Raw genomic sequence first — 23,387 nt, forward strand, 5'->3', positions numbered from 1 at the left:
ACATCAGGAAAAATCTGAATAATCTTTCCACAGAAAAGCAAGGTCTTTATCTTAAAGTAAGATTGCAATACTACAGATTTGTCCTTCTCATTCAGAAAGGTCACCAAGAGTGTGGATCTGGTGAAGATAAAATCTGTGGAATCCTCCAGAAAGGCTGAGGGACCCAACCGAGCCAAATACCCTTCCTGTACTCCCTCAGCAATCCTTTGTTTAGAAATTTAATAACATCTTTCCAAAACAATATCTTCCACATTAGTCAAGCTAAGCACTTCTTTAAAATATTTCCGAACTAGAATTTCAGCAGAAAGCAAATGCGTTACAGGAAAGTTGAGGAACCAAAGGTTCCTTTTTCTATAGGAATTCTCTAAAGTCTCCTATTTGCAATGCAAATAGAGACTATCTTTAATAGCTGATGTACTAGTAGACTATAAAGAGACAATTTTAGTTTCAACATTTTGAAATAGACGAGGATAATTTATCAACTTTACCATCCATCTCTTTAAACTTAGAAACAGCCTCAGAGTTAGGGAACTGTCCCTTTCAAAAAATATTGAACAACATTCCATATACCTTTAAGTGTTACATCCTGTCTTAAGGAAAACTGACTTCCTTAGGAATACAAGTCACCATAGCGGGAGAGATTAATCCACCCTGACCTATTTCCCCCACTACCTGAGAACAAATCATATCTCTTGGCTGTGGTGAAGGAGTTCTAGCAAGGGGGCAAAGAAACCCTCTCAGATGGTGAATTGGCAATAGTCACTCCAGTATGGGGTCCAGATATAACATGCTTGTCCATCGGGCCCGTAGAGATGTTCCAGATAATACAGTTTTGCTTTTCCTTTTCTTGCCCATTCAGAAGCCAAACCATTAGGAAAAAAAATAATTAGAAAGAGAAAGCTCACCAGACACCAGTCCCTGATCTCAAAGTGTTCCTTGGCGCTCCAAATGGCTCGCAGGTGGCCTGATGTGCCTTTTTGGCCACTCCCAGGTGAGATGGATGTCTCTGGATGACATCGGACACCACGAATTCTGGAGCCCTCACAGGGAGAGCAAGATGGCCAACCAATCTTCACCATCCACTGGTGAGCCCGTTCAAACTCGCCTCTTCCAGCCGACTGCAGTGGCTCCTTGCTCTTATCGGGCGAGATGGACACCTCTGGATGACGTCAGATGCCATTGCTTCCAGAGCCCTCATGGGGGAGCAAGATGACCAGCCAATCTCCACCATCCACCGGTAAGCCCATTCAAACTCGTCTCCTTCATTGGTGATCTAATTTAAAGCCCTCTTCAGGAGGTTAGCCAGATTGCTGTGGAAGACAGTTTGCCCTTCTTTGATAGGATCATTATTAGAGTATATTGAATATTTTTACTGCTGTAATTGTCTATTGCTTATGTTTGATTTATTGTTACTGTACACCACCTTAAGTGAATTCTTTCAAAAAGGCAGTAAATAAATCCGACACCATTATGATTGAGGGCAATATAAAATCTAAGCTCTAATACTTGTTGGAGAATATGTGGAAGCAGAAGGGATCTTCCACACATCCTTTATTGTTGTCCGAGCCTCCAGAACTTTTAGATTGGAATTAAAAGGGCTTCCCAAACTGGGGTCATGCACACCATGATCAGGTTCACGACCCTCGCCAGAAGTACATAGGTATCACTCTGTGGGGTCGTCAGGAACACTGTAGTAGTATACAGTCCTTGCAAAAGTGCTGTCTCAAGTCCTCAGCTAGAATGCCAGCAAAACCAGAGTACAGAACATCACTGTGAAGACTCAGAACTCTTGAACCAAAATTTTCTTTAATGCAAATCAGACTAAGGAAATATGACTTACAGTTAGATGTGCTGGACAAGAGTCTCTGCCTTGCACAACTGGGATTCTGTTCTCAACTAGCCCCCATCCTATAGCATGCACAGAGGGGCCAGGAGAATTCCAGCTCTGTGCTGGGAGTGGATGCTGTCAATACTTTTAAATGCTGAAAATTTGATGATGTTACAAAGCTTTTGAAAGGCTTAAAGCAGTAAGGCACAGCGTTAGAAACAGTTCATAACAAGCATACTGCAGACAGATTCCTTTCACTCAATGGAGAAAGAATGGGTGGGCTACAGACCATCTTACACAGGGACAAAGGGCCAGCCAATAGGAAAGGTCCCACAAGGCATAGGGAACAGGAACAGGTGCTCAGGAAGAGCCTGTCACAAGAGAACTACAATTACATCACTTTGTAGTCCTATCCTACTTAAAGAGCACAAAACACATATAAACAACAAGCACCCTGCCTCCATGAATATGGGGGTAGAGCAGGCTGCAATTATGGGGTTGCGGCCAAAAAAGATTGGTAAGCTCTGAATTAAATCTGTATCAAACCTCATAATGTGTGTCGATAAACCAGATGATCTGAGATATTCATCTTCATTTATTTACCTGAACTTTTGAAGGGGAGACGTGAATCTGATTTATTTAAGAAACTAATTTTATCAAGGTGAAGAATGTTATTGGCAAACTGGAAAGCCTGCTACTGTCTTGTATTAAACTCTTGGTATGTAGAAGTGAGGAGGATGTTTGAAAGGGAAAAGCTAAGAGCTACATGCAAGGTAAACTGAAAATGGCACTAAAGAAATCGAGCACCATACTGAACTTCTTAAAGCAGGGGTGTCAAACTGCAATCCTGGAGGGCTGAAGCCAGTCAGACTGTCAGGATATACATGAGAAGCATTTGAATGCACTGCCTGCACTGAATGCATATATACCTCATGCATATTCATAGAGATACCCTGTAAGCTCTGCAGGATTGCAATTTGACCTCATTGACTTAGAGCAGGGGTAGGCAACTCCGGTCCTCGAGAGCCGCAGGCAGGTCAGGTTTTCAGGATATCCACAATGAATATGCAGGGGATAGATTTGCAAGCACTGCCTCCATGGTATGCAAATCTATCTCACGCATATTCATTGTGGATATCCTGATTATCTAACTGAATCACACTGTGAATTACTAGTAGGTAGCTTTAGGCCAAACTACTGCCAAGAGACTAGGTGAGGATCTCCAGAACTTAGCTATGACATGCCCGGATGCATCTAGGATGGTACCAGATGGATGCAGGTGGTAGCCTTCACTTTCCACTGTTGCTGCAGTGGGCAAAAGGAAGCAATTTACCACATTTCACAAAGGTTCCAGGTCTCTGATCCAGAGCTGCCAAGGAGGCCTGATCATTGACAGGGAGATGTAAACTACATTCCTAGATCCTCCCCCCTCTACCCAGCCATGATCCTAGCTCTTCCAGAGACCTTCCAACTCCACATCTTGGCTCCATCCCCTGACAGACCTGGCTGCCTCCCTCTTGGGCAGCAGGAGATGCCTTAATAAAACATCATCTCCTGCTGTCGCAGGACCAGTCTTGCAATAAGAGCGGTGAGATTTTGCAGCTCATATTGCGATGGGCCCTGAAACTTATCAGCTGCTGATGGAGGGGGAGGCTGCTCAGTGGAAATGACCCACAATAAAGGAGGTAGAACGAGAGGACATGAAATGAGATTGAAGGGGGGCAGACTCAAGAAAAATGTCAGGAAGTATTTTTTCACGGAGAGAGTGGTGGATGCTTGGAATGCCCTCCCGCGGGAGGTGGTGGAAATGAAAACGGTCACAGAATTCAAGCACGCATGGGATAAACATAAAGGAATCCTGTTCAGAAGGAATAGATCCTAAGGAGCTTAGCCGAGATTGGGTGGCACAGCTGGTGGCAGGAGGCGGGGACAGTGCTGGGCAGACTTATACGGTCAGTGCCAGAGCCGGTGGTGGGAGGCGGGGCTGGTGGTTGGGAGACGGGGATAGTGCTGGGCAGACTTACACGGTCTGTACCCTGAAAAGGACAGGTACAAATCAAGGTAAGGTATACACAAAAAGTAGCACATATGAGTTTATCTTGTTGGGCAGACTGGATGGACCCATGCAGGTCTTTTTCTGCCGTCATCTACTATATGTTACTATATGAACACGTGCCATGGTGCTGCCGTCCTGTTGCCCAACAGCTATGCTTTTTTTAACACAGCCAAGTGAGCAGTGATATAGGTAGTTTCAAAACAGGCATTTGCACTGTTAGTTTTGAATGTGTGCCAGCAACTAACTTAGACAGGTAAAAAAACAGCCTGGCAGGCAGAAGTCCGACCGGTTTGCAAATTTATACATTACCAGTGTTATCTGGAGAAACAGAAGCACTTAAGCCTTACCTCTCACAGAAATGTCCACCGCAGCAGATTTATAATTGTAAGTTAATGAGCCCAATTGCATTTCGCATGTATACGTGCCACTGTCATCAATCACTGTCGCATATGGAATGGACAAAGTCTGCTGATCCTGGTGTCTTCTAAGCCTCTGGTCGTCCTTGTAAAAACTGACACTGGACACAGAGAATCCCTTGAAACCAAGACATCTGAGAATCAGCGGTTCCCCATCAAACACTGGAGAATATGGGGCCTGGAGGATCACCCAGTCTAGAAGAGAAGGGAGTGCAGTGATCAAGCACCCAAAAGACATTTCAGCCCTGTCGCGGGTTAACTAAAACAACTAAAACACTTGCTGAAAGGACATTGCTTTATTACCACCTGGCTTTAAAAAAAAATCTTTTACTTATTTATCTAAAAGTATTTGGATGTTAGAATAGGCAGATGGGGGTAAATTCTATAAACGGCACTTACAAAACTGGTGCCGAAAAAAGGTTGCTTAAAAAGAATTCTATAAGCCGTGCCTAAACTTCAGTGTGGTTTACAGAACATGCGCTTAAGTGGAAAGTTGCATGTAAATTTAGGTGTGGCTATTTGCACCAATGTAAATGTGTCGCAATGCCCGCGCTTAGGTTTACGTGCGGAGCACCATTCTGTAACTTGAAGCTAGGCCCCCATTCTGCCCTGAAACGCCCATGACCCCTGTTTTGGAACACTCATAAATTTTAGATGTGGATCCCATGCTTAACTTTACGTGCGTTGGTACAAATTAAATGTAATTACTGCCAATAATTTTTTTTTGTTTTTTTTGTTACATTTGTACCCCGTGCTTTCCCACTCATGGCAGGCTCAATGCGGCTTACATGGGGCAATGGAGGGTTAAGTGACTTGCCCAGAGTCACAAGGAGCTGCCTGTGCCGGGAATTGAACTCAGTTCCCCCGGACCAAAGTCCACCAACCTAACCCTTAATTGTTTGTTAAGAAGCCGATTATTGGCACTAATTGGCTTGTCATTCATTTAGATTGTGTGTGCAAATCGGGATTGCATCTAAATTTAAATGTGCAATTTTTGGCGATCTTTATAGAATCGGGGGAATTTGTCTAAATAGGGTGCAGATATGGTAAGTCAATTTTTTGTACTTATCTTGTTTTCCTATTGAAATTTGTTTCATGATGTTTTTCTTTTTTTGTCTGAAATAGCTTTCTCCCATTTTTCTTGATAAATTTCTAAGACTAGGAAGGATATTAGATATTTCCATTGGATTTTGTGTACCCACTGTTATTATCTTCATGGCTTTTCTCCTTTCCGTCATGTATTATGTGTTACTATATACTGTCAGCTAGCACATTTGCTTATTTCCGATCTGAGGAAGAAGGGCGACCTTCGAAAGCTAATCAAGAAATGTATTAAGTTATGTCCAATAAAAAAGGTATCATCTTATTTTCTTTTCCATGTTTTATTTTGTTTGATTTCTATTGATAACCTTAAGAGTGGACTAACACGGCTACCACACCTCTCTACATGTAGAACCCCAAAGAATAGCAAGATTCCGGAATGCTAAAGAGTGACAAGATTCCACATCAGAATCTCAAAGAGTAGCAACGTTCCATGTAGAACCCGATCTGACAAAGAAGGGCAACCTTCGAAAGCTAATCAAGAAATGTATTAAGTTATGTCCAATAAAAAAGGTATCATCTTATTTTCTTTTCCATGTTTTATTTTGTTTGATTTCTATTGATAACCTTAAGAGTGGACTAACACGGCTACCACACCTCTCTACATGTAGAACCCCAAAGAATAGCAAGATTCCGGAATGCTAAAGAGTGACAAGATTCCACATCAGAATCTCAAAGAGTAGCAACGTTCCATGTAGAACCCGATCTGACAAAGAAGGGCAACCTTCGAAAGCTAATCAAGAAATGTATTAAGTTATGTCCAATAAAAAAGGTGTCATCCTATTTTCTTTTCCATGTTTTATTTTGTTTGATTTCTATTGATAACCTTGTGGATATCCTGAAACTTGAATGGCTGTGGTGTCACCAGGACAACCATGTTTCAAAGCATTTTCTCTATCTAGTTCCATGGACTAAGGATGGATTTACTGAGCTTTTCTGGCATAGAAAGATAATGGGGAAAATACCCTCCAAGTATTAGTAAATGAAGACCAGAAGTATTTCAGCATAAGGCTTACTCAAATGCAAACACAAAACAGTATTTTCTCACCTGCAGTGGCGTTCCTAGGGGGGCTGACACCCAGAGCGGATCGCCGATGCGTCCCGCCCCCCGGGTGCAGCGCCCCCCCGGAACAGCGCAACACCCCCCCAACGAAAGAACCTCCGATCCCCCGGCAAAAGACCCCCCCCCCCAGGTGCACGCCGCTGGGGGGGGGGGGGTGCCGCGCGCCTGCCGGCTCTTCGTTTTCATGCTTCCTCTGCCCCGGAACAGGAAGTAACCTGTTCCGGGGCAAAAGGAGCATGAAAACGAAGAGCCGACAGGCGCGCGGCACCCTCCCAGCGGCGTGCACCCAGGGCGGACCGCCCCCACCGCCCCCCCTCCCCTTGGTACGCCACTGCTCACCTGGGCCAGCTGAGAAAAAAGTTTGGGCCTGCTGCAGGCTGATTCTAAGGCCCTGTGCGGCTCAAACATTTTTGATTTCCCATGTCATTTACACAATGTATTTTTTCTACTGAAAAAGGTGCCGGTACTCAAATGCCAGGGCCATCCTTTGGGGTGAGGTGATCACTGAGAGACCCACCCTGTAATAGCCAGGCCCTCTGCAACCAGTCACACAATCTATGACAAGGCCAAATTGGTGTGTAGAGCTTGAACTCTTTCATTAAAACTTGGGGTCCATGGGTCAATTCTAGCAGACAATGGAAAAGGTGCCGGTACTCAGTACCCCCAAGTACCCCCACATAAAAAGCCCTGCGTTTACAGCACTTTCATTTTGAAAGCTTTAGTTAGTCTTCTTTTTCGTTCCAGGAGTAACATACAGCTGTCATCCCAATCAAATGAGTTTATCACCGGTTTCATTATCTGGGGGAAAACCCAAACAGTGAAAAAAAGCAAAGGGAGAAAATTACTGTTTCATAAAAACCCCTCGGTTCTCAAAAAGGTTCAACTTGTTTCATACCCCATACTTTACCAAAAACAAGAAAGTTCCTTCTCCGGAAGCAGCGACAAGCAAAACAAGTTGCCCTTGTCGAGAGGTGATGGAATGCTGGATTGAATATTGTGGAGTATAACACTGGGAGGATGTCCACACAGGAATGATCCCATCTGCTGAGTTTGATGGTTTGGTATGATCGGATGGTGCCATCCCATAAAACCACGGGGCCCTTTTACTAAGCTGTGGTAAAAGGGGCCCTGCGCTAGCAGTGGTGGCCATTTTTGCCATGCACCAGGGCCCTTTTACTGCAGTGGGTAAAAGTGCCAAAAATGAAATGGCCGTGCAGAGCCTTCGGGGGGAGCACTTACCGCCATCCATTGAGGTGATGGTAAGGGTTCCCACACTAACCCAGTGGTAACCTCCTGCGGAAATATTTTTTCAATATGTCCGCTAGCACCAGCACCCGCATTGGGCCAGCCGTTTTTCTGGGTTGCCACTTGACAACCCTTTAGTAAAAAGGCCCCTAAGTGACTATTCTCCAGTTTTTGAGCTTTGGGTTTTGTGAAATTAAAAAGTGTATTTTGGGACTGTTTTTTTGGTTAAGTGTGGGGTATGAAGCAAGTTGAACCTTTAAGAGAACTGAGGTTGTTTTTTTTTTTTTTAAACAGTGATTTTTTTTCTCCCTTTGGAGTTGTGGGAATTTTTTTCACTGTTTGGGGTTCCCCCCAGAAAATGAAACCAGTGATAAACTCATTTGATTGGGATGACACCTGTATGTTAGCAGTCCTGGAGGTTTGAGGTTTCTTTTATTTAATGACTAGCCGTTGAGCCTGTGTAAACGGGCTAGTTTTGGAATGGGGGGGTTCCGAGCCCCCCCCCCCCCCCCGAGGTCGCCACTGCTCCGCCCCCCCCGGCCCGAGCACTGTCTGTTATTGAACTTACATCGCACCACGCAGACGCAGCAGGCACATCAGCAAAGCTGCCATCGGGACGGGCTTCCTTCTCTGCCTGTGTCCCGCCCTCGTGTGACGTAACACGGTGAGGGCGGGACACAGGCAGAGAAGGAAGCCCGTCCCGACGGCAGCTTTGCTGATGTGCCTGCTGCTTCTGCGTGGTGTGATGTAAGTTCAATAAGAAAGACAGTGCTCGGGCTGGGTGGAGGGGCGGCGGTGGCGGTGACTCCGGGTGGGGGGAGCGGTAGCAGTGACCTCGGGGGGCGAGGGCGGAGCGGTTGCGAGTACGTCTGCGGCATGCGCAGTAGAGACTTCCCGCTCTGTCCTGCTCCCCTCATCATGTATTGATGCAGGGGCGGGGCAGAGAGGGAAGTCTCTTCTGCACATTTGCGAGTGAGTACGACACACACTCGCCTTTTATTTAATGATAATAGGTTCCTGAAGTCGTACTTCATATTTTATCGGATTGGCAAACTCTATGTAGATGTGCGTTAAAAATTCCTGAGTTTGCTTTCTCTTGTTTTGTGTATTTTTAAACAAAAAAAAACATAAAATGTGTTTTTTTCTGCTTATTTTCTTTAGTTAACAACATGGGCTATGTTGTTGATATATCCTATAGAAAGAAAAGAAAATATTCCCCTGGCACAAAGCATCCCCAAAAAAAAAATGAGGAAAAAAAACAGGGGAGGACCAATCTAAAACCACCACATGGTAAGATCAAAGTAAAAAAATGTATTAAAGAAGTAAAAAAGATTCAATAAAGACTCAACATAGATCTATGTTTTGATGCACAAGCGCCTGCCTCAGGAGTCAACAGTACGAACAAATACATACAATTGAGGATTTTACTACCTAAGATCACATAGGAAACAGCAAAGGTGACTCAAAAGAGGAGGGTTTGACAATGTTCTTAATATAGAATTTATTGGTCAAATCAACAGACTCAACACGGCCGTGTTTTTTCTTTCCCGACTATAGACGTTGTAGCTCTTGTCCAGAGATCTAACGAGCATCGCTTTTGAGTATTCCAGACCTAATAACGACTGTGGTTTTTCATCTTCCCGCCAAATACGCTATCAGCATTTACTGATTTCAACTTATTTGTTCCAAGTTGAGCTATAAACAATTGCAGCATCTAAAGACTCCTGAGGCAGGTCGTTTGGCCCAAACATGGCCGTGTCGAGTCTGTTGATTGATCAATATACTCTATATTTAAGAGCACTGTCCAATCCTGCTCTTTTGAGTCACCTTCGCTGTTTCTTGTGTGATTGCAAGTCTGCAAGGTTTTTGTTCTTCTGTGCATACATCAACTACCTAAAATCAATCATACTTGTGGATTGAGAGGTATGTACAGTTCTCAATTGAGTGATGATTATGTGAGGTCTCACCTACGGTGTGGGCATTAGTACAATCCCTAAGCTGCTGATTCTGTGAAGTTGCAGAAACTTAAAACAATTAGAGAGTATATTTAACAGATGCTGCTTTTATAAGATACTTCTACCCAGGTTGATAAATACATGGAATATATATTTTCCCAGCCTGATTTTATTTGAGCATTACAGATATGGAAAATTCTAATAGAGAGTGTGATGCCTTTTGCATGACCAAGGCGTAGAAGGCCTTATGTCAATAGCTGCTGCCGGGTGATAAGGAAAAAAGTGGAAACTTACATTAATCTATGCAAATTAGCAGTTTATGGAACTGATGAACCTCCAGCATCAACAAGTAAGGGGTAAGAGATGGCACCAGACTTGGTTAAAAGGTCAGATCCCAGACTACATCATAAACCAAGGATAACAAGCACTAAAACTAGGCTGGCATCTTCTTGGGTCAAATCAGAAACTTCCTGCATGACCCGGAGACAGGAAAGAGCTGAAACAAGACTCTGATTCTACATCAGACTCCAGAGCTGCAGCATCCACTAGAGATGGGCAAGACCTGAGATCAAGCATTAGTGTCCTGGATGTGATCCCCAAAATGCATCACCACTCGGAGACTGCTGCCCGTCTCATCTTCCGCCAGGGTCGCTTTACTCATACTACCCCTCTCCTCAAGACCCTTCACTGGCTCCCTATCCGTTTTCGCATCCTGTTCAAACTTCTTCTACTAACCTATAAATGTACTCACTCTGCGGCTCCCCAGTATCTCTCCACACTTGTCCTTCCCTACACCCCTTCCCGTGCACTCCGCTCCATGGATAAATCCTTCTTATCTGTTCCCTTCTCCACTACTGCCAACTCCAGACTTCGCGCCTTCTGTCTCGCTGCACCCTACGCCTGGAATAAACTTCCTGAGCCCCTACGTCTTGCCCCATCCTTGGCCACTGTTTTAATTTCCCCCTCTTGGACCTCTTTCTGACTCCAGATCACACGGGGGACTAAAGATACCTATTTCACATAACAGGCTCTGTCTGATTTCTCCCACCTTCATTGTCACCCAATCACAAGGAGGTCTGCTCTGGGTTTGCATTAGGGGCTGTAATAGAAATCTAATTCCCATAACTACTGCTTTCTGTCTTCCTGGATCTAGGTATACTCTGGGCCATTTATGTTCCCAGATAATGCCTATTAAAATTCTGTCTAAGTTTCTCCAGAGACTGAGTGTATGTGATCTGCCTTGTAAGCTAAATGTAAGGTAAAGAGAAGATAGTATAAAGACAGAGATAGGTTTAAATAGATAGATACTATTTATTTCTTACCCAAAGACAAGTCTTCAAGTTGGTACAAATACAGACATCAGACTTTAATCAGGTACATTCAGCAGAGAGATTCTGAGTACAACCGGACAGAGCTTCGCCCTCTGAGAAAACTCCCAGTTAAGGCACATTTTCCCCTCTTTTATACACAACCTCTCCATAGAAGTCAATGGTGGGAAACCTAGCTCTCAATTTCTGAGATGATACGTTCCCACGCGGGCTTATCAGTATGTTTTGGGAACAAGTTCTTTTTTCACATCTCATTTCTGAGACACCTGTTCCCTGTTGCAATAGTTTTCACATACTTTTCACACCATCTTAAGAACTCTGTAATAGGCTCCATTTTGTTCATCTTAAGAACTATGTAATAGGCTCCATTTTGTTCATCTGAGCCATCCTTTTTGTTTTTGTTTTCCCCAGTACAGGAGCTGAATTTGAATTAAAAATTGTACCAATTTGTAGCAGGACTCATTATTCAGAACCGCTTTTTACAGATTCTCAAATATTAAATCATGTACTTGTTATTTGGCCTAGTCAGTACTTCTTCAGTTATTTTAGGCTTCATAGCTTTGGCCCTCACTATTCCAGTGGTAGATCCAAAGCCAGGCCATATATTAACACCACCTTTAAATCTAGACTGAAAGCCCACCTCTTTGACATTGCTTTTGACTCGTAACCACTCGCCTCCACCTACCCTCCTCTCTTCCTTCCCGATCACATTAATTGATTTGATTTGCTTACTTTATTTATTTACTTTTTGTCTATTAGATTGTAAGCTCTTTGAGCAGGGACTGTCTTTCTTCTATGTTTGTGCAGCGCTGCGTATGCCTTGTAGCGCTATAGAAATGCTAAATAGTAGTAGTAGGAGGCACATTATCAGTTCATGGATTGGGTATATCTCCAATTTGAAAATATGGAGATGAATACCAATCTTTAACATGTTCTAAAAGAATAGGATGCTTGTGAAACCCCTTATAAAGGGGGTTTCAATAGGACGTGGTTTGTGTGTTAAAAAAACAGACTGGCACTTGGTTTATGAGACCCCTCTGTAAAGCAGTTTTTATAAGATATATTTGTATGCTGGTGATAGGCTGTCAGTTGAAATGTATTTTTTCTTGTTCTCCTTAGCAACCTCACTCTGATCTCAGTATGTGTTACTGAGGGGGCAACACACTTGAAATATGTAAATACTGACACATAATGCTGCATGAAAAAATGTTGTATTTTTGGTAGATGTCCCTGCATCACCAGGGAATGAGTTCAGTGTTCTGGGTTCACCCAGGGATGGGAAAAAGCTGGATCCAGACTCAGATACCGAGTCTGATTCCCTGACAGAGTCTGAGCTGCCCATTTCTGTTCATAAAAGCTGACACTGGAATGTGACTTTGTAAGGGGTTGGACTCAACTCTGCCCCAGTTCTGACATTTCAAGGTGAAGGTCAAATTCTGTTCTCATAAATATCTTACTCTGCCCCACATATTTTCCCTCCACAGACTCAATGGTGCCACCCATTATGTCATTTGTCTCCATGTACTTTACTGGTGTCATCCTGTTGGCTGACTGAGGCAGCCCTGGTATTTATTATTTTCCATTATTCAATTCCTTGCTCTAGCAGTTTCCTTCTCCTAGGGGATTCCAGTTTTCTTTCACTAAATACTAGAGTTGGCCTTTTCATGCCTTACATACCATTAGAAACAGTCAACCGAACAGGATCACTACGGCCAGATCCAAACGCTTCGCAACTGTATTCCCCGTTGTCACTTGTCTTTGCATTTGGAAGATGGTACTTGTATTTCCCTCTCTCTTTGGTGAGTATACTGGAATTTCTGTACCAGGTATACAACGCTTCTTTAGCAGAATCAGGTACATCACACATCAGAGTCACCGAGTCCCCTTCGAATATAGTGGTCCAGGCTGGATAGAGAGAGAGAACAGCCTTGTTCTCTGGAGCTACTGTGACAGAAATTAAAGAAGAAAAGAAAACAGGCATAAAATCATTCACTGAAGTCTGCGATGCATGAACAGAGCAAGTATAGCAACTCTAGATTCAGCCTAATACAAAAAATACCCTCAGCACCTCAGCAGCGACATCCTACAAGTCTCATTGCCCAAGAGAATTTGCTTATTTCCGATCTGACGAAGAAGGGCAACCTTCGAAAGCTAATCGAAATGTATTAAGTTATGTCCAATAAAAAAGGTATCATCTTATTTTCTTTTCCATGTTTTATTTTGTTTGATTTCTATTGATAACCTTAAGAGTGGACTAACACGGCTACCACACTCCTCACCTTTTTGAAGAAATTCAGCCACGGCGGTGTACAGCAAGAATAATCCGGATATAGGCAACAAATACAATAGAATTTATATTCCACTGTATACCACAAAGATTAAAAAATGTGAACTCCTATACAGATATCCAGAACTGTCTATCACACTTGCTTGTTAAAGTACTATCATGCCTTATCATTATCATGTTACCAAGATCCTTCTGTAATACTAAATGCACATTCTCTTATATACCTTCACCATTCATGATGTATTGTAAGCCACATTGAGCCTGCAAATGCAATAAATAAATAAATAAACTAAGGATCAATGCAGATTACAATGCAAGTAAAAAAAACTAGGCCATCTTTAGAAAAAACAAAATAAACCAAAAATTATTTCTAAACCAAACTAAATCAGTACATCAAATAAACAGAATTATGTTAAATAAATAGAAAATAAGTAAGCCTTTAACACTTTTCGGAATTGTAAATAGGATTTTACCAATCTCAGCTCCAAAGGAAGGGAATTCCAACATTGCACTGAGCAACAGACAAAACCAGAACTATGATAGGACTTATACCTCACGTGCTTTACAGAAGGAAACTGCAGTAAGCAACGGTCCCCTGATCTAAGAGACCGAACAGTTGTTCCTACATTGAATAACTCCACCAAATAATCTGAAGCAAAACCACAAAATAATTTGTGGATAAGAGTACAAAGCTGTAAAATATTCAAACAATACACATTATAGCATTGCATGCTCTTAATAACATCAATATAATATATGTTAAAATTTATGACTAGAAAGCAAAGGTGACAAGTAGAGCTGGAACATATAGAAAGATAAAACAGGGTAACAGGAGGGGGGTTTGATATACCACCTTTCTGTGGTTACAATCAAAGGGGCCCTTTTACTAAGTCAAGTAGGCGCCTACACACGCCCAATGCATGCCAATTCGAAACTATCACCCGGCTACTGCATGGCCCGGGCGGTAATTTCATTTTTTATGCATATCCACTGCATGTGCCAGAAAATATATTTTCTTTTCTGGCGCACGGCGCTAACTGGGAGGTAATCGTCATTGTATGTGTGCTGATGATTACCATCTGGTTAATGCATGAGACCTTACCGCTAAGTGAATGGGTGGCAGTAAGGTCTCAGGCCCACAATGGATGCACATCAATTTTCATTTTGCCGCATGTCCATTTTCGCCCCCCAAAAAAGGCCTTTTTTGCAAGTACGCTAAAAAATGTACCTGCGCGTGTCCAGTACATTTGTCTATACCAGCGAAGGCCACTTTTCAGCGCACCTTAGTAAAAGGACCCCAATGTGAGGTCTTTATCTGCCGTCATTTACTATGTTACTATGTATATATCATATACAGGTACTTATTTTGTACCTGGGGCAATGGAGGGTTAAGGTGACTTGCCCAGAATTACAAGGAGCTGCAGTGGGAATCAAACCTGGCTCCCCTTGCTCTCAGGCCACTGCACTAACTATTAACCCCCTAATTCCATAAACGTCACCACAAATTACGCATGCAAATTTGGGCATGTGCTCAATTTACGTGTGCAATTTAATTTAAAAATGAGCTAATTACTGCTAATAATTAGCTTTTTAACAAGCAATTATTGGCACTCATTAGATTTAATTGGAACTTATGCATGTAGGGGCCCTTTTATTAAGCAGCGGTAAGCCCACCATGAGCTTACCGTGCACCAAAAAGGAACTACCACCAGGCTACCGTAGGAGCCCGGTGGTATTTTCCACCCCCAGCATATGCTATTTCTGGTGCTACAAAAATATTTACTATTTTTGTTTAGTGCCAGTGTTTACTTGGCAGTAATTGGGTAGTGCTGTGTGCTGCCCAATTACCGCTGGGTTAGCGCAGGAGCCCTTACCACCACCTCAATGGGTGGAGGTAAATGCTCCCTCCCGAAATGGCTGTGCGGTAAGTGGTTCGCTTACCACATGGCCATTTCTTTTCAAAACAAGAGACAACCTTTTACCCGCTGCAGTAAAAGGGGGCCTCAGCGCACATCAAAAACAGGCGAAGATGCTAGCACAGGCCCCCTTTAACACAGCTTCATAAAAGGACCCTGCAATTTTATGTGTGAGTCAAAAAAAAGAGGCACGGAAATGGGAGGATCAGGGGTGGAACAGGGGCGTTCCTAGCTTTTACGCGCATTGCTATAGAATACGGAGGATAGTCGCCCAATTTAGGTGTGTACATTTGCACCACATTTCAGGCGCGAGTCACGGGCAAAAGTGCTATTCTATAAATCTCGCCTAACTTTAAGCATGGCTTAAAGAATAGCGCTTTTTTCAGCACCAATTTTGTTTTGGCACCTTCTATAGAATTCACCCCTAAGCTACTCCTCCACTTGTACATGATAAGGGTGACTAACGAGAAAAAATTGCATGTGCGATAAGAAAAGGTGCCTGCAACTGATCTCAGCTAGGATGTATGTGGTAAACAAGTCCTGCTGCAGTGTGTGTAGCCAGTTTTAGTCCTTGTGGACCAGATTCTATATAAGGCGTCTAAAAAATCCGCATGGTAAACGTTTCCGCCTTAGCGTATTCTATAAGCAGCGCCTAGATTTAGGCACGGTATATACAATATGCTTTTGATATCCCTGCACCTAAAACTACGCGCCTCCATTTACACCAATAAAACCATGGCATAAATCCCTGCACATTGATTTATGCTCACTGGGCCATATTCTATATCTACACGTGTACATTTTGGAACGTCCAAAAAATTCCCATTTCCCCGCCCACTATGGGCGGGGAAATGGGAATTTTGTGGACATTCCAACTACATGCACTAGAATTTAGGTGCAGTGCATTACAGAATACGCTTAGCAAGTTATGAGTGTAAATCCTAATTATTGCTAATTAGTGCACATTATTTCTTCTTAAGTGTTGTTTTCAATGCTGATTAGCTTGATAAGCCAATCAAGTCATGCGTGTTGTTATAGAATACTCCTGGATTTCAGCGCAGATCTCTAGGTGCGATATATAGAATCCGTCAGAGAAGCAACTGATATAAAAATGCTAATTAAGAGACAACAGGAGGGAGGGTGAAGCAAACATGAATGAATGACATATCACAGAACGACTGAAGTAGGATCCAAAGCCACCAAAATGAATGAAAAAGTCGCAGGCCTAGTCAGCAGAAAATGCCTGAAAAAAACAGTAGGTCGTCAAGACTGAATTAAACTTCTTAAGGGAGTAATTCTACAAAGTAGGTGCCAACATTTATGTCCTGATTATGCATATTAATCTTCAGGTCAATATTCAAAATGATTGGCAAACAAAACAGGGAGCGTCAAGAATGTTTTTTTTTTTTTTTTTTAAATAATGTTTAATTTTTATTTTCTTTGGCTATGTTTCATGTTGATTTTCTTGATCAAGAAGTTGCTCTTGTATATTTGGTATTTAAAATCTCTATATATAAAAGGCACCACCAACGTTCTAAATGAAGCCTCCAGCCGGAAGTGTGAAGGGGGAGAGATATCCGGTTTCCCCATGAGTGTCTGCCCCGCCCTCGCTCTCTCTGTAACACAAACAGTGAAGGAAAACACAGCAAAGCACGAAATCAAATCGCTCTCTCTGTAGCAGTGAAGGACTCAGAGGGGGGAGGGGAGAGAGGGCAGAAGCCCTCACTATCTCTGTAACACAAACACAGCACAGCAGGAAACTTAACACTGAAGGACTCGACTCCGAGGGGGGGAGGGGACAGAGAGGACAGACAGCACAGGGGAAGGGAGAGAGGGCAGAGGGCAGGGACACACACACTCCCACATGCACACAGAAGAAAACCTTGCTAGCCCCCGTTTCATTTGCATCAGAAACGGGGCTTTTTTACTAGTCATAAATAAAAGTTTTTAAAAAAAAAGTCTAATTCTCATCACTGTCTCGGTTAGGGAAATTCTAGACAATGCAATATCTATGATCACCCATAGATTCTGCATTTCCAAATTTAAGGAATAAGCTACTATCCTAATCCCATGAATAAACCATAACATCAGATTTCCCAACATTACTACCAATTATAATGTTCTATTACGTATTGTGTTGACCAGGGGCGTAGCCAGACTTGCGTGGGAGGGGGGTCCACAGCTCGAGGGGAGGGGGCATATTTTAGCCCCCCCCTGCCACCGCCCCCCTCCCGCCACCATTGTCACCCCCCCGTCTCTGCCGACCCCCCTCCCGCCGCGAACCCGCCCCCGCCGCCGCCTACCTTCCGTTTTGCTGGCGGGGGACCCCACTCCCCGCCAGCCGACGTCCTCTCCCGTAAAACGCAGTGGCACTGTCTGGCAGAGAAAAGTCTTCTGTTCTCTGAGTCTGACATCCTGCACGTACAACGTGCAGGACGTCAGCATGCAAGGAAGAAGACTTTTCTCTGCCAGTGCCGCTGCGTTCTACGGGAGAGGACGTCGGCTGGTGGGGAATGGGGTCCCCCGCCAACAAAACGGAAGGTAGGCGGGGGCGGGTTCACCGGGGGGGGTCCCCACTGAAATCTACGGGGGCCTAGGCCCCCTCAGGCCCCACGTAGCTACGCCACTGGTGTTGACATTGCTAGTATACCATGCTATACTTTGTATTGTTTTTGAATATTTTTACTGCTGTAATTATCTATTGCTCATGTTTGATCTATTCTTACTGTACACCGCCTTGAGTGAACTCCTTAAAAAAGGCAGTAAATATATCCTAATAATAAATAAATTAATAAATAAACAGATTAAGAAACAGCTGGTTAGCCAACACCCACTTTTCAATTTGTTGCACTCATGTTGACACAAAAGGAAGAATAGATTGGGCATCTATTTTCAAAGGACAAATGAACTGAGAATCATCTGCATAAGACTTATTCCTCAGTATTCAGCAGTATTTAACCAGCCAGAATGGCTGCTGACTGGTTAAACAGTGCTTAAACTGGCTACAGTTGAAATTCAGCGGGGGATATCCGGCTATCCCCTGCTGAATATCCTCGGTTAGCAGCAAGCAGGTGACCGGTTATATCAGCTAATATAACCAGCTATCTGCTGATTTTTAAAGCTGGTTTAGTGGCCATATTTGGCTGTGTAAAAACATGGGATACCGTTGACCGGTTATCTTTAAACCGGCCAAAAATAAACCGGATATTCAATGCTGTTAAGCACCAATTTTTGAATGTCGTTTACTGAATCTAGTCCTTGTTGTTCATGTTGGGAATTAAGGGACCGATATTCAGACCGCTGGAGTTAGACCGGCTAACTCCCGCAATCGGCACTGAGCCCAGATAGTCAATGGTCAATGCCAACTGCAGGAATTAGCAGGTCTAACTCCCACGGTCTGAATATTGGTCCCTTAATTCCCAACTTGAACAACAAGGCCTCGATTCAGAAAATGGCATTCATAAATCGGCGCTCAATGCTATTCTATTACGGGCAGTCAAACTCTGGAATTCGTTGCCAGAGAATGTGGTAAAGGTGGTTAGCTTAGCGGAGTTTAAAAAAGGTTTGGATGGCTTCCCAAAGGAAAAGTCCATAGACCGTTATTAAATGGACTGGGGAAAATCCATTATTTCTTGGATAAGCAGTATAAAATGTTTTGTACATTTTGGGGATCTTGCCAGGTATTTGTGACCTGGATTGGCCACTGTTGGAAACATGCTGGGCTCGATGGACCTTTGGTCTTTCCCAGTATGGCAATACTTATGTACTTATGTACATTATAGAATAGCATTGAATGACGATATCGGTGCCCAAATTGGGGCACCAGGACTTATGCCTGCTGAAACAAGGTGTAATTCTTGGCACCCAGTTTGGGCACACATCCCTGATATTCTATAAAACTGTTCACAAATTTAGGAACGCTCCTGATCCATCCATGCACCTCCCATGGCCACATCCCCTATGGGTTGCGCACTATGGGATTTGGACCCACATTGTTATAGAATAGCACGTAGCAAGGTGTGCGCACAAATCCTAATTAGTGCCAATTAGCACCCAACTATTGGAAGTAATTGGCTCATTAGCCAGTTTAGTTGGGTGCACATCTTGGATCGGATAAATATTGAATAATGATGATAAAGCAGATCCAAAAAGGAGCTCCAGAATTATTCAAAGCAATGCATTCAGACAACATCAAAACTGATCTTCAGAAGTTGTGAATGACCATAAGGAAAAGATTCCCAACATTAATAACTCTCATCCCTAATCCCCTGACTGGCTCTTTCTCATCTCTTGCTCTTTAGATTTCTTCTTCCTCACCCCTAATCTCCCATACTGTCTAATCTCCCATTCTTCCTATGTCCTCTCTCTCTCTTTCTTTTCCCTCTTCCTTCCCAAATGTGTTCTGCATCATCCTCTCTCTCTTCCTATTTCACCTTCCCCAGTCCTCTATCCTGTCTGTGCTCCTCTTTCTCCTACTCTCCCCATTGGACTGGTTCTTCTCTTCTGATTCATTCCCCCATTTCAAATCCTCTTTCCTCCTCCCTACGTCTCCTATCCCACCCCACGGAGGTTTCCCTCTCCTTGCCCCTCACCACCACTCCCTATCGCAGCAGTCAAATATGCCACTTTACCAAAAGGAAAAAAAGGTTCAACTCTGATGAAGACTCCTAGATGCAATAGTCAAAATGGCAGGTTGTTTTTTTCCTTTGCCTCAATAAATGACTTAGCAAGTTTTCTCTTATGTCATGCCCGGCTGCTCTTTTTCATTCTCTACTTTAGCTGAAAAGCTTTTGGGTATAAGTAAGCTGAGTTGCTTGCTTGCCCTAAGCTGTTGCCTAGAACGTGATCGGCACTAAAAGTTTATGAATTTTGGGCATGGAGCACCTTGTTTCTAAAACCATGTTCTTATGAAATAGTGTAAGCTGGTCACCACAGGTGAAGGCTTTTGCATCTTAGGGGTCAAAGAATTGGAGGAAAGAGGTTCACTCACCTGCTAGTCCGGTAACAGCAACTGCAAATAGTAACACAGAAAAAAGGTCATGAGTTAAAGTCGCCCTCTCCAGTAACATAGTTGCTTTTTTTTTTGTGTATACCCTACTTTGATTTGTACCTGTGCTCTTCAGGGCACAGACCATATAAGTCTGCCCCGCACTATCCCCGCCTCCCAACCACCAGCCCCACCTCCCAACCACCGGCTCTGGCACAGGCACAGACCGTATAAGTGTGCCCAGTACTATCCTCACCTCCCCACCACCAGCCCTGCCTCCCAACCACCGGCTCTGGCACAGACTGTACAAGTCTGTCCAGCACTATCCCCGCCTCCCAACCACCAGTCCCGCTTCCCACCACCGGCTCTGGTACAGACCTTATAAGTTTGCCCAGCCCTATCCCCGCCTCCCAACCAGGGGGACAATAAAAAACCTTATTTCAATTACTGTCACCATATCACTAAGTCTTTCTTATGACCACTTATCAATCAATCACTGACATCATATCAAGTTCCATACTCTTTGTCCTTCATAAAGATACACTGAGATCTAGTTCTTGGTTCAAAACCAATGTAAAAATTGAGGTATATCACGTTAATAAATCCAATCCAATTAGGAATTACAGTTGTGAATTGAAAGATGTTTTTAGCAAAATACTGTCGATAGCTCCTCCTCTCCTAAAGTTCTCAAATCTATGGTTCATCTGAAATGCTTGTTCTACTAATGGTTTTTCTAAATGCTTCCTTTTCATTGCGCTGCGATGTTCTATAAACCTCACACTTAGCTCTTCTGGTTTTACCCAGATACATTAAGCCACAGGTGCATAATCCTGCGTAAATGATTCTTTCAGCCTTACAGTTCGAAAGATGTTTCACATGGTATGGCTTCCCTTGTGGCTGGATGTACAAGGATTTTTGACTGAGGCATTAACAGGACAGAGTAGTTTCCACAGGAAAAGCGCTCACTGACTACAGGTACGTGTGTGGCGTCCATATTTTGGAATGCTGAAGCCACAAGAAAATCTTAATTTTTTACCTCTGCTATATGCTATTAGCAATTCCTTGTTGGCAAAAGAATCGATGCTTTTAATCAGTACCTAGGACCACCAGAGAACTCCAGTTCGGAGCCATGGATTCATGAGAGAAATTTGCATGCACTGCCTCCACTGCATGCAAATCTATCTCATGAATATTCATTGTAGATTTCCTGAAAATCTGACTGGCTGGGATGCCTCCAGGACCAGGTTTGGGAACCAGCTCACAAGACTGCCATGTGAGGTCACGGCAGCCATTTTGAGATTAGAGCTGGCATGGGCAAGAGCGACTGGGGATCATTCATGCCCTGACTACACCACTAGAACACAAGGGATTGTAAGGTAGTATGTGCAATGTAAGTGCAATTAATACAGTTATGATTTTGCATAGTAGTTTATATGTAAATAAAGTGCTCCAAATAAGTGCTCCACCGCTTCGGCCCTCTCTATCCTTCCTAAAAAGATTATAGCCCGGTACGGTCACATCCCTTTCATGGGAATCATTGAACCAAGTCTCCGTAATAGCAACAATATCCAAGTTTTCTTCAAACATCAGGGCTTGCAAGTCTTGAACCTTTTTACTTAAACTACGAGCATTTGTGCACATAGCTTTCCATGTGCTTAGTGAGTTTAGGTGGTTCACTATATTTACATGAACTTTCCCTCTGCCATCATGTTTATTCTGGGGGTGACTTTCTGAAATCCCTTGTTTCCTTTTGTCACCCCCACCCTCTAGTTTAAATGTCTAGAAACATATTGTCTGAATTTGTCTGATACTGAGGGAGCTCAGAGAGGTCCTGGCGGGACCTCTTAAAGATTTATTTAATAGATCTTTAGAGATGGGAGAGGTTCTGTGAGATTGGAGACAAGCGGATGTGTACCCTCTTCACAAAAGTGAAGACAGAGAAGAAGTGGGAAACTACAGACTGGTAAGTCTCACGTCGGTGGTAGGAAAAATAATGGAGTCGCTGCTGAAAGAAAGGATAGTTAACTTTCTAGAAGCCGACGGGTTACAGGACCCGAGGCAACATGGCTTTACCAAAGGAAAATCCTGCCAAACGAATCTTATTGACTTCTTTGACTGGGTGACCAAAGAACTGGATGAGGGACGTGCACTAGATGTAATCGACTTGGACTTCAGCAAAGCCTTTGATACGGTCCCCCACAGAAGACTCATGAATAAGCTGAAAGGGTTGAACTTAGGACTGAAAGTGGTGAACTGGATAAGAAACTGGTTGACCGACAGGTGGCAGAGGGTGGTGGTAAATGGAATCCACTCGGAGGAAAGAAAGGTGAGCAGTGGAGTTCCTCAGGGGTTGATGCTGGGGCCTATTCTGTTTAATATATTTGTGGGAGATATTGCTGAAGGGTTGGAAGGAAAAGTGTGCCTTTTTGCGGATGACACAAAAATAGTCAATAGATGGATACGCTGGAAGGAGTAGAAACGATGAGAAGGGATCTCTGAACCTTAGAAGAATGGTCGAGGGTCTGGTAGTTAAAATGCAATGCCAAGAAGTGTAGAGTGATGCACTTGGGGTGCAGAAACCTGAAAGAGAGATACCGAATAGGAGGGGAGAGATTAGTAAGCTCGACTCAGAAGAGAGACCTTGGATCTGAAAGTGAAGAAGCAATGCGACAAGGTGATGGCCATGGCCAGAAGGATGCTAGGCTGCATAAAGAGGAGCATAACCAGCAGAAGAAAGGAGGTGTTGATGCATCTTTTCAAGTCGTTGGTGAGGCCCCACTTGGAGTATTGTGTTCAGTTTTGGAGGCCGTATCTTGCTAAAGATGTAAAAAGACTGGAAGCAGTGCAAAGACAAACTACAAAAATGGTATGGGATTTGCATTGCAAACTGTATGAGGAGAGACTTGCTGACCTGAACATGTATACCTTGGAGGAAAGGAGAAACAAGGGTGACATGATACAGACGTTCAAATATTTGAAAGGTATTAATCCACAAATGAACCTTTTTCGGAGATGGGAAGGCGGTAGAACTAGAAGACATGAATGGAGGTTGAAGGGGGGCAGACTCAGGACTAATGTCAGGAAGTATTTTTTCATGGAGAAGTTGGTGGATATATGGAATGCCCTCCCGCGGGAAGTGGTGGAGATGAAAACGGTAATGGAATGCAAACATGCGTGGGATAAACACAAAGGAATCTTGTTTAGA

General features: G+C 43.4%; 1 protein-coding gene across 3 annotated transcripts in view; it reads right to left on the reverse strand.

Moving 5' to 3' along the window:
• LOC115458082 (high affinity immunoglobulin gamma Fc receptor I-like) overlaps positions 1-23,387 on the reverse strand; it is a 49,346-nt gene that overhangs the window by 18,875 nt on the left and 7,084 nt on the right. For 2 of the 3 annotated variants that reach the window (XM_030187901.1, XM_030187898.1), the window contains 3 exons: positions 20,186-20,206; positions 12,670-12,936; positions 4,232-4,495 (listed from right to left, as the gene is read on the reverse strand). In XM_030187901.1, the coding sequence (XP_030043761.1) occupies positions 4,232-4,495; positions 12,670-12,936; positions 20,186-20,206 (552 nt within the window). The remainder of the gene's footprint in view (positions 1-4,231; positions 4,496-12,669; positions 12,937-20,185; positions 20,207-23,387) is intronic. The other variant, XM_030187900.1, reaches the window with a different exon arrangement.

The sequence above is a fragment of the Microcaecilia unicolor genome, chromosome 14 (genome assembly GCF_901765095.1).
Source record: "Microcaecilia unicolor chromosome 14, aMicUni1.1, whole genome shotgun sequence".
Lineage (NCBI taxonomy): Eukaryota > Metazoa > Chordata > Amphibia > Gymnophiona > Siphonopidae > Microcaecilia > Microcaecilia unicolor.